Source organism: Phalacrocorax carbo, chromosome 4 (assembly GCF_963921805.1).
Source record: "Phalacrocorax carbo chromosome 4, bPhaCar2.1, whole genome shotgun sequence".
NCBI lineage: Eukaryota > Metazoa > Chordata > Aves > Suliformes > Phalacrocoracidae > Phalacrocorax > Phalacrocorax carbo.
In genome coordinates, this window is record NC_087516.1 from 19,372,764 (window position 1) to 19,385,431 (window position 12,668).

The window sequence follows — 12,668 nt, forward strand, 5'->3', positions numbered from 1 at the left end:
TTATGATGCATGTACTTGTCATTCATGGGTGGGAACGAATAGCCTTGACACTTAAAATCATAACAATTTTTTCAACTCCTTAGTAAAAGTGTACAAATCGGGTTTTTTTCTGTTGTAATCAGTTCAGATCTTTAACTCTCAAGTTTAAGAGAAAAATGGAGAATAAACCTGCCCTGTTCCTGAACTATGAGAAAACTAATTCCTAAGTCTGTGCGATTTAGCTAAGCCTCATTTTCAAACATCATTGTTTATACGTATTACTTGATTCCCATGCTGGAAACCTGTCCTGCGCCAGGTAAGAAGAAACTTTAAGACTCCACGCACATCCAGACTGCCAGTTTTTTGGCCAGTGAGGCAGACAAAACAGGCAGCTGCACAAGAAACTTATTTCTTACAGAAATCTAACAACCACTTACAGACAGCTTTACTATATTTCTAATTGTCTTTCCATTATCAGCTTCCCAGCCACAAAACCACGTACAGACAACAATCAAGTGTTAAATTTTGCCAGGGAACCTGACCAGGTCTGACAATCAGACTCGGCAGAGCACAAACAAACCTGCCAACCAACCTAAAAAGTAAATACTGTCTTTTTCTTCTGAATCTCTGCAGCCTCTAATGCCAGAGAGAACTTCTATCATAACATTTCTCAAGTTGATGGCCATTTCTATTTACAACTGAACACAAAGCAAAAAGAAAAGTAGAATTTCATACATTTAAAGGGCATCTCTCCACAGTCATTTAAACTCAGTATAATGCACTCTAATAGATACCTAAATTCTTTATTAAAATGCGCTTGATAACACATTTTTGCGAGTCCCTGCAGCATTTTCAGGTTCTGTAATCAATCCTAGCAAGTCCACACACGACTGCAACACAGAGAAACAGTTGAGGGAACTTCCTTATTTAAAATCACTGCATTTCTTGAAAGGGTTACAAAAACAGGATTACTTTAGACCTTTTCATAGGATCAAATTTTGCTTATATTCTTACTCGTTAACACATGAAACTACAATCCCTCAGTCAACAAAGTTCCCCTTTTCACAGGCACAAGTATATACACTGTACTCAAATGCTAGCTTACAGGAAGATTTGAGAATACAATATTTCTTCAATATTTGAGAAACAGACCATTTCAGTCTGGAACCTAATAAAACACTGAGATGCAATGAATATCATTACGTTAGCAACCACACTACAATCAGTGGTTTTTTAGACTAACTTTTCATATGGTAAGAATAACAGCACTTTCAGAAATAAGGTAAAAATAATCAATATTCCCCTAGCTTTTTCAAATAAAAAGCGCATTTAAAATGCAATAAACTTCTTATTTTTCATTTTGTCTGCTTTATACACAAACAATATTTCTAAGAAGGTGATCTAAGATAAACAAAGCATCGAGCAATAAAACTTGCACTTGATTGCCCTAAGAGAATGTTCAAGTTGCTTATTTTGAATCTGAGTACTGTAGTTCTCCCTCAAGCACATTTTAAAATATTAAATGAAGTATTCAACAGGTTCTTAAATACTATAAAATTTATAACTTGGTATTATAAAAATCCCAGTACAGGTGGTGTTAACATGAATAAATCACAAAGGATTCTGAACAGATGATGATACAATTTTCCGGCAATATAACTGTATTTGCCCGTTAACCTCCTGAAATCTGCTCTGACCTCTACGACTTTAAATCCGCAGATTTAAGGCAGGAGGAAGAGATGCATATTCTAAGGCATTTATCTCTGTTTAACACCTAAGTTTATACTTGCAGTATTTAGGATACCAGTTTATTCTTCCTGCGAAGGAAAACCACCGGACCGACACCACCGAGCCACCGATGCGCCTGTCGCTCCCCGGGTGCTCGGGTCGCGCCTCGCCTCCAGGTTACAGGTGCCCCTTGCCTCGCCGCAAGAGAAAAACCGGGAGAGAAAAATGACAAGCCACTGAAAAGCACTCCCTTACCTTCTAAACCTGCTTCAATCAGCCCAAACTGTTCCAACACTTTAACAAAAAGCACAATCACGATCAAAACTGCTATCATTTCAAGCCCTTCCAAGTTCATGATGAGTTAGGGCATGGTCTGAGCACCGCCACTGAGGGAAGCGCTCTCCTGCCCGGCTTTCTTTGCAAAGCCATTAACCTCGGCGCAGAAGGCTCCTGCGAGGGAAGGGGGCGAGCGGGAGGGGAGCGGCGGCGGATCAGCGCCGGCCTGCCGGGATGCGCCGGCTCCAGGCGGCCGCGCGGGGAGCGAGGGCCGGGCACCCCCCGGGGCCACCGGGAGCGGCCCCGCCAGCAGGCCGGCGCCGCACCTGGGCAGGGGCCGCGCCGCGGGGGCAGCGGCGGTGCGCAGCGCCCGTTGCCACGGAAACGCGGGGCCGGTGGCGGGAGCGGGGCCGGGGTGGAATCGCTGCCGTGGGGAAGGGGCGGTCACCGGCAGCCGGAGCCGGGGCCGGCCCTCGCCTCGCCCGGCCGGCGGCCGGCGCTCTGCCTAGCAGGGCCGGAGCGGGGCCTGCCCGGGCGGGCCCTGCCAACTTCTCCGCTAGTTTCTGCGGGTAAACAGCTGCCTCGGAGCGATGAGGGGCAGGCTGTTGCGTGTGGCGAGGAGTTCGCAGCGGTTTGTACTTAGCGGTGAACTGAGAATCCTTTTTTGTGTAATTAAAACCAAAAAAACCCGAATGTGCCGTCTCAGATTCTGTCAGGCTTGTTAGGCGGGCTTGCTTGGAAAACGAAAATTGAACAGATTGAGGCGGAGAAGGAAAAGCGAGCTCATTATTTCTGATGGTTTCTCACTTCAGTAATATTTGCTAAACAAACTGTTTTCCATGGAAAACATTAGCGGTGAAATACACCAACACTAACCACAGGAGGACTGAGCCGCTGTCTTACACCAGCAGCAGCCGCCGGCCTATGTACAACAGTGCGCAACACCGGCATTGTCGCATGCGGCACACAACGCTATTCATGGTTCAGGATTTACTCTTTAAATCCCTTAATAAGTTAGCATCTAAGAAGGAATTTACATTAGAAAAAGAGCCCCTCTGTTGGAGCAGAACGAGCAGGGGAATAATTGCAACAAATTTAATCCTGTCTGGTAGAGTACTGTCCCCCACGTGGCTGGAATCAATTACTGCCAAGGGTTTGGTTTTCTTCAGTACCATGTTGGAAATGGCAGCGACTTCGAAGTCCTCCGGGTATACTTGCATTATGATGGGTGTTATCATTGCTGCAAACAGTGGAATGAAGTGGGAATAAGGGGGCTAACTGATATAATATAGGTACCTTTTCTCCTACAGTGGATGGATAAATCCATACAGCATAATGTTCACGTATCACTATTCTGCGCTTTTTTGCTTGGGTTTGGACTCCCTAAACCTGCTTAGACTTTTTCTGTCAGAAAACCTAAGATTTAACACTCCATCCTAAATCTTGTATTCGTTTCATTTCTGCAGGTCGCTTTTCCTTGGGTATCTTTATTTGCTGAAAACTTCCTCCTTACCATCACTGTCTTTCTCTCATTCAATCTTTTTTCCAAACAAGTCTAAATATCTTTCCCCTCTAAGCTATCTTGTCAATGGCTTCAAGGACAGTAACCTCTGCAACCTGTATGCCATACCCAAAAGGTTGATACAAGTCGTGTTTGGGTACATGCAGCATTGCCGCATGAACTGACGTTAATATTGGTCTGCTGAAAATGCTGAAATGAAAACACTTTCTTAAAAGACCCAGTATTTACTACTTTTGTGACTGTTGTACTTACTCAGAGCTGAGAGCAGAAAACTGGAAAGCAGAGCTTGTGATGGTGGCGGTGCTGCAAAGAAGGCAGCTGCATTGCCCCCCAAACCTGCACCCCACAGCTGGCAGCGACTAGCCAAATTCGCATGTGGGGATCCGCTGTCTGGGATCTGCCTCCTCAAGTACAGGCAAAGTAAACTGTTTTCCAGAGGTGTAGGTTTACTGCACCTATGTCTAATTCCGACTCTTTTTCCAAGCCACAGCAGAGAAAGTGAAGAAAGGAAGGAATTAGTATTACTCCAGTTTTACAGGCGGATGCCAAAGCACAGTAAGAATAGTAATCCCCAGGGAAGGCTAGGACTTTGCAAAAAAGTTGTGACTAAACTCAGGTGTCTCAGGTGCTGTGAACCAGCCATGAGAATCTCCTTTTTTTTTTCTCCTTTTGATATACGTACAGGTAATCTAACATGCACTAGGACGTTGCTTTTTAGCAAAACTTTATAAAACCTTACAAAATAGATTTCTCCTATAGGAACGCAAAATAGTACAAAATTATCTCTGATCCTCACATCCCTACCTGCTTATAAATGGAATTGACTCTATTGACAGTTAGGGTTACCAACTTCATGGCATAATTACTTCTCTTTATTTCTTTTTATTAAAAAATAAATATTATCTCTCCAAGTACCTTGCCAAAAGCAATGAAGTGGTCTGTTGGTTTCTTCTTTGTCTTCCGTTAAAAAAAAAAAAAAAGTGATCTTCATTTACCCATACAGTTTTATCAAAACACATCAGAAGAATGTAGCTAACATACTTGCAAATATCGAAACCCTATTTTGTCTCTTGTCTAACTACCCAAGCCTCAATACATTCTGGAATTAAATTTGGAAAAGGACTACAAGATAAGGAGGAATGGAGGAAATAGGAATGGGAGGAAAGATATGAATGCATAAATTACCATGGCATACAAGTGTTTTTTATGCAACAGCACATAGCTGTGTTTTTCTTATGTATAACTGCAGATAAAAGGTTTCATTATAGAGAGTGTTATAGATGCCGTCTCCTTTTCATCAAAGCATTTCACAGGTTCTTAGTTTTTGTCATGTGAGTAAATATATTAAATTTAAGTCACTGGTTATATTTTGAGCTATAGAAATATCTAAGTGGTCCCTTCTCATCCTGTTATGGAGCTCTAAATGACAATACAGTGACTCTGTTTACATTACTATGACTCAGATCTGTGATACCATTAATCTTACTGCTTTTGCTTAATGCCATATACCATGAAATGTTAATGTTAAAAAAAGACCCAATTAATTTAGACTGAAAAGTGATGAGTGGGTGTACTGATGGAGTCCCAGCAATGGCTATATTTCTTTCTTACATTTTCTTTTATTATGCGCTCATATTCATCTGGATCTTGTTAAGCCACTCTCAGGTTTTCATCATGGCGTCCATGAGGATAATCCCTATCCATTGATATTCCTTACCACCTAGTGAAGTAGTTTAGGTGAGCCCGGCCTGCGTAAGTCAAAAGCAATTGGATTTGGTTAAAAAGTTCAGATTAGTGATCCGAGCTAACCTTGATGACTTTGCATAAAGCAAACTGGGATGCACACATCCACTGATGCACTAACAGATTTTGGGGAAGGCTGTCATTGGCAGGGGGTTTGTTAGTGGTAGAGCTAACTGGCAGAGCTGGGTACAAAAGTCATCATCTACAGCAAGAGAAAGCTGAAATGGACCAGCACCAGTAGGAGTCCCATGTCATACGTAAAGTCGGAGAACAGAACCTCTAACAGAAGCTACAATTTCTTGATTTTGACTGAGAATAGCCTAAATGGTATTTCTCAGCATGCATTTGATGAGGGTAAAAATCATGCTGTAAAGTTAGAGCAATCTAATGATTGCTTTAGAAGTGATGTCCCTGCAACTTGTTACAAAGATAAATAACATTTTTCTCTTACCTTTAATAAGAACAGCTTTGAATAAATATTCCAACGTCCAATAAAATCATTAAAATATTTTTTTCTGTGTAGCTATTTAAAAGATTTATATTTTTTAATCTTAAAAGGGGGTAAACCACTCCTTCTTTCTAAAGGAGAAAATGGGCCAGAAAATCATGATGCATCATAAGTGCAAAAACTTATGTCAGCAGCTAACTGCTATTACACTTTAGTCTTCCTTTTTCTCTCTCTTAAATTCACTACTGGCATAAGAAATTAAGAAAATAAAACATAAATGTAAATTAAAAAAAAACCCTAGTAAATCTTCTAGCTCATCAAATCACCGAGTGAAACCACCAGCAAAAACGTACAAACTTTTAGCTTTAACACTCTTTCTTAGCAAATACTTAATGTATTCAAAGAAAAGATACAAAAGACTATGATGCATTCAGCCATTATAAACGTTAAATCATATAATGGCCCACACCTTGCAACTTTTGTCTGGCATTGAGCCAACGTGGCTTCAATTCTATAGGCTCTTTCCCAGATTAAGCACTGATAAAAAAAAGAGTTCAGCAGTCTGACAGCACAGTGCCTTATTTCTACCTTTTCATAATTTTTGTCTAAGATTACATCCCAAACTGTGTCCAATGTTTTGCACTTGTCACAACTCAAGGAGTTGCCACAGTTCAGACATGATGATGCTTAAGCCACATCAGAAGAAGACTACTTCCTAGTCCCACCCAAAAAGCCATACTACTGATATGCACAATGACTCCCTAAACAGACATTTCAGCCCTATGTCAGCAATAATTTTATGGGCTGGCATGAAGGTTGTATCTCACCCATATTGTCTCCAGTTGTGGAAGGGGAGCGAGATGTAGTCATGAAGCAGAAGTTCTGGCTCTTCATACTTGGCGTATGTTTAGATGGCAATGCATAAATACCTGCTTTTACAGAACTGATTAAAATAGAAAAAAAGTTACGTACTGCAATATTCATAAGCAGGCTTTTCAAATACTCTGACATAAAATATCCCCACCAGCCGACTGAGACATAGTCCCAGCTGAAAAGTATATCTGAAGTTCTTGATAATATCATAACATCATTCTTCAGAAGTTCTGGGTTGCTATAAATGTCAGAAGCAGCATAAAATCTGTCAATATGTCAGTTATTTTAAACTGTCTTCTGAATAGTATGTGGGTATTCTGGAGCCCTTAAAATGGTATTATATTTTAAGTTTATCCCTTTCCATACAGTGAAAATATGGTTCCCTGAATCTGGTAATGTATATTTCCAGAAATTGATGCAGATATCTCATTAACTGTGACCATGAAGATCATTAACTGTGATCATTAGAAGATAGAAATTTTCTCATCACATGGAAAAACACCATCCCCGTAACTCCATCTTTAGTGGAGGTCCTTAAACCTCATTAAAAAGAAAAAATCTTCAAAAAAGTTCAATGTCTTAAAAATGTCAGACAACTATATTTTAAAACTCTGTGGAAACTGAAGCTGAAAGATACTTGGCTGTTGTAATTCCACAGATGAAGCTTAACTGTTTTCATTATTTGTTTGTGCTACCTATTTATTAGCAAGGATTTTTCTCCTAAGAAACTTAATGATTTTTCAAGTGCTTGCGCTTGAGGGAACATATTGATCAATTTCCAAACTGCAGAGAAATCCCATCACGTAGAATTTCAAGAGTTATTAACTGTCATTTGTAAAACTCCTATGCATCTTCAGCAAAGGAGAACTAATGCAGCAAGCTTCATTTCAAATTTTGAGATAGTCAGAGTGTGTCAAGTGAGGGTGTTTTATGATATTTGCTTTAATTTGCTCTGAATGACACATGGCCTCAAATAGTTCATGTTCAATGCCTCACACAGCTGTGGGATGCCTCAGGTGGTTCCAGGTCTCCAGCAGTGATCTCCCTGTGCCTCATCAGGCCTGTTAGTATAATGTGACCCACACCTTCATTCCGTCAGTATTGTTCAAGACACTGTGTTGTTCTGCCAAAGTGTAAGTGCGTGAGTTTCTGCCTGGGAGACAAATAGCTTCACTGAAACTTTCCTAGCCATGTCAGTCCTGCAGCCCTTCAACCAGGGTATCACCTCTTACTTACTTCTCCCTTTATGCTCTCAAATCCAGGGTATATCCAATGTGTTCAGCGCAACAGCTCTAAGATTCAATGGTTTTGCCCTGTCAGACAACTAAAATTTTAGTTTAGACTTGCATGGTTTTGCTCCTCAACTATTGTGACCATCTCTTTTCTGTCCTTGTCAAGTGCTATTTTGCTCCTCTTTTTATCCACTCAGGATACTGCTGCAAAGATCACCATTCTGGCTTACCACTCCAACTGCCTCAGCCCTCCCTTTACATTTCTAATGAATCTACTTCATCATATACAAAATATTTGCCGTCACTTTCAGGGGAGGTCCTAACATACTACAGCCACACCAAGTCACTGTTCACTTTTAGAGACTATTGAGCTGTTCACCCACCCAAGAAATAAAGCTAGCTTTACTTACTTGTAAGTTAGACTTTATTGATAAGAAATATTGCTGGCTCTAATACAGCCCCTTAATATTCTGAAATATTACTACATCTGTTCTCCCTGTCTCACAAAGTTTCTGCGATACACAGCATGTGGATGCTGACGTTTCTGAATGCATAGCTATGGTCAGAGTGAGAATTTTATGACACAACATGGTAAAATTTTCATCCAGATAACAAATGGAGAAGACACATCACTAATAATTAGAAATAACATTAATAATTAGAAATACACTCTGCTTTTTGCTACATTTTTTGCAGCTGGAAAACTGTCAAGCTTCCTGCAGACTTTAGCTGTGAACATTGTATTAAGTTAACTTTAACATAAACATGATTAGGAAAATTATCTACAGCCTCAAAATAAGACACTGACTGAAGAGTTCCTCCAGTTCAGCTGATGCAGCATGTGGATGTTTGCCAGACTTTTCCTCCAAATCCCGTGTTGGTTCATTAGTAGCTCACTGCAGGTAACAGGAGGCTGTTATGGCAATCAACAGTGGAAAGTCACAGGAAAGCCTAGCTCATACACCTGTGGAAAACAGCTTGGGATGTTGGAGCAAGACAGCATCTTTCATAGTTCTGCTTTAAAAAACACCAGCCAACCACAAAACAAAACAGAACAAAAAATCTAGGGAATCTGAAACCAATGTCTACTGAACCTTACAGTCTGACTTAAGCACCAGCGTGCTGTTAGAGGGTGTGTTTCTAGTCCAAAGAGTGAGCTTCTACTTTGCCCAGTAGTTTTAATTAAGACAAATGATAGAACAAAAAAGTGACAAATTCAATGTCTTTTTTTCAGACTGGTTATACCTATATATAAAAAGGAAATAAAGCAAGCTGACAGATATACTCAGTTTCCAACTCTGCCCAATTAAAGGAGCCCAACAAGTTTCTTCCTAACAACCTGACATTGTCTCCTAATGCTGTTTCCTGCAGACCTCTACCGTGTATGAATCTGATACAAAACAAATCCATGTGCCTATGCAAAGATTGTTTTAGGTTGAAACGTCAGAGTCTTAGTTTTCCTAGGAGTTTTGTTTTGGTTAAAGTGTGATGCTAAGGCATCATTTCAGAAACTCACTGAAGGGTGCATTAGGGTGCCTGAAGAATCAAGGGGGATTGTACCATTTTTCTCATGGTGAAAAAATATCTTACAAATAACTTATACCAACCATATATTCAATAGTAATGTTTATCACATTGATACTCAATGATTGTTAATGTTTTTTTTAAACCAGCTGGCAAGGATAGATGACCCTTTTATGTGAACAGCTGTATAGATACAAACATTTGGGTTAGGAGTCTCAGCAGGCAGTCCCGACTAGTTCAGTTGCATATGTGATCTTTACAGCCTAGGTTTGACAAACATTAGTGCAACGGTCCAGAGAGACATAAAGTAGTGACATTTGCTATTTAAACGAACAGATGATTTCTGTGCATTGAGCACCAAGATCTGGAGACTTTCACCACTGCTAAACTCAGCAGAGCTACTCTTAAGTTATAGCCAGGAAATTCTTCTTGTTATCTAAATTCTCTCTCCTGTCTTTATTCAATACAAATACCTGTATTACCATTTCCATCCTCTATTATTATACTCTTTGGTGTCCAGTGAACATTTTTCTTTATAAAGTGGTCATTTGCATGCCAAAAATATGACTTCTTTTACAACATATTAGTGATTCTATTGGCTCTTTAATCCTCAACACTCTATGCTTTTTGAAAGCTGCTTTTATTTAAATTCAGATTTGCTGCACTGGAAAGATTAGGCCCTGACTTACACCTTCTCCACTTGGGTCTTGAAGGTGAACACGTTTCTGTGTGAACTAGTAACCTTCCAAAACGGCATGGAAACTCCAAGAGCAAAGACAGACCCAGTGGAGACATAAAGAACAAACAAAACACTGGAATTTGTTTACATATTAATCTTCAAAAGTGTCAAAAGACTGTTGCTCTTTCATTTTAATATCTTATAAGAATTTCTACAAGAGGCCAGATAATATTTGCTTTGCTTTTATATTCACTGGCAATATATGATGAAGAGAGCTCTGAATGTTCCAGGGAGTTCAGAAATGTAAAACAATATGAAATATGACATTTAATGAACGTCACTTGTCAAAACAAACAAAAAACAAGTGGGGTGTTTGAAAAGCTTCACTACAGTTTCACATATTTCACTTGAAATGTGAACATCACATTACAAGGAGAAAGTTTGCCTCTGCCTTTTCCGGGTTCTACTTTGAACAGTTATTGCAGTAGAGACTACCTTGCAATTGAGCCACAGGTTACTGTATTTTGACAATTCGGTTGTCTGTCAAGTGACAGTGATCTCAGCCCTGTTCTTCATCCATGTCACACATTAACCATCTCTTCTTATCTGGTATCTCACTGTCAAAGTGAAATATTAGTGTAATCTTTTCTATACTACCAAGCAATGGATGGATCAGAAATACTGGTACAGTAAGACTAAGCATCCTCTTTGAATTTATCAAAGTACAGAATCATACATTCAGTCCCTAGTGAATAGCATATTGGTATGAAGCACACGTGATGTTCTACCAATTTAATATTAGGATTCTATTCTACTTTCTATGCTCAACTATGGCTTCATGTACCATCTTCAATACATTACCAATGACACCCTAAAAAACATCTTCTTTGCTGTGGCTTTCCACCATTATCTTTTTGATAGTTCTGTCATTTCTACATACGGAGTTTCTCCATATTTTCAAAAAACATACATGCAGATATAATATGGTGGCTTTGACTGCAGGAAGAACTGAACTTCCATCACATGTTTTTTTACAGATCCAGGATTTGGGAAGCCTGCCATATGAGGGTAGGCTGGGAGAACTGGGTTTGTTCAGCCTTGAGAAAAGGAGGCTCAGAGGGGATCTCATCACCATGCACCAGTACTTAAGGGGTGGCTACAAAGAAGGTGGAGACTCCCTTTTTACAGGGAGACCCATGGAGAGGACAAGGGGGAGTGGACACAAGTTGCTCTTGGGGACATTCTGATTGGACACCAGAGGGAAATTTTTCACAGTGAGGACAGTCAACCATTGGAATAATCTCCCCAGGGAAGTGGTTGACCCGGCCATGTTGGACACCTTTAAGAGTCGTCTGGACAGGGTGCTGGGCCGTCTTGTCTAGCCTGTGCTCTTCCTATAAAGGTTGGACTAGATGATCCCTGAGGTCCCTTCCAACCTGTGATTCTGTGATTCTGTGATTTATATTTTATCCTTGCTAGTGGTCTTATAACATGTTAGTTAAGTCTCTAGCAAGCACAGGATAATATGCTACAAAAGAAAGCCCAGAATGTAGCTTTTTTTCTTAAGAATAGATTTAACCCAACTGCTAGCCTCTGTAAAAATAGTGGAGTGCCTTGTTCTGATAAATGTAGGGAAAACAGCAAAGAACTATTTGATGCAATATTCAGAGAGTACCCAGAATGACTTTTAAAACTGTCTATAGTCCCTATAACTGGTAAGCCGTGAGTCATAGGTACAAAAGTCTGTGGAGTCTAGGAGTACGATGATACACTTCTAAGCTAAATATTTATATGCTGTAGCTGTACGCTTCTACGGGAGAACTTATCTTGGGCCGCATACCTCCGGGACACAGGGCTCTACCCACCCTGGGGACAGTGATGCACAGACATCAATATGATGGATGCAAAATGTCCGTCTATTTAGCTGCGTCACACGCTTATATAGCTCTTGCGGTTCCTGTTCCTGCCACTCCTATGGGGAGGAGTCTATCTTTCCGTCACATCCCGTAATCTTCTGGTCGCCGATCCCTGTCTATTCCCCTACAATATGCCAGCTCTAACAATAGCTTGTGTTATCAGAGTAATGCTGATCCTTCTTCTCAATGAGATGTTAGTTAATGTGCTTAGGAGTTACTTAGTAATAGGTCATCAATATTAGGCATTTCATGGCTTCTCTTTTTTAAAAAAAAAATAAAATCAAGTGGACAGTAAAAGAACCAAACATTTGGCATATTGCAACCTGATACTTGAATAGGTATGAGAGCTTTTGAGATATTCCTATAATCAAAGTTCTGCAGGCAGGGAAGGTTAGCAGACTGTCTGGTTTTTTTTTTTCTTTTCATATGGGGACAATTCTCAATGATCCAGAATAAATTCAGAGACATTTTGAGAAACTGCACAATTTTCAGGCAGTCATCCCTCATTCTGATGACCTACATCGGTGAAACTTGTTCTGTGCGTGAAGCTTTGAAATCTGTCCTATTCCCAAATCACTATTTCATTTTGTTGCAAAAGTAATTGAAGTGTCAAGTTAAAAATGTAATATAATAATTATCTGAAACCAGAGCAATGTTTTAGTGATGACCATCAGAGATGCACCTAGCTCTGCTGAGAGTTAAATACATATAGACCTTACACTTCAACTTTCAAAAAAGGGATCACTAA

General features: G+C 40.0%; 1 protein-coding gene across 2 annotated transcripts in view; it reads right to left on the minus strand.

The window, feature by feature from the left end:
• Positions 1-12,668, minus strand: part of KCNIP4 (potassium voltage-gated channel interacting protein 4) — a 354,092-nt gene that overhangs the window by 229,264 nt on the left and 112,160 nt on the right. Inside the window, exon 1 of one of the 2 annotated variants that reach the window (XM_064449225.1) lies at positions 1,963-2,188. The exons of the other annotated variant lie outside the window; for it this stretch is intronic. Coding sequence (XP_064305295.1) covers positions 1,963-2,062 — 100 coding nt within the window. The 5' untranslated portion in view covers positions 2,063-2,188. Of the gene's footprint in view, positions 1-1,962; positions 2,189-12,668 lie in introns of those variants that run through there. 2 annotated transcript variants of the gene reach the window in all.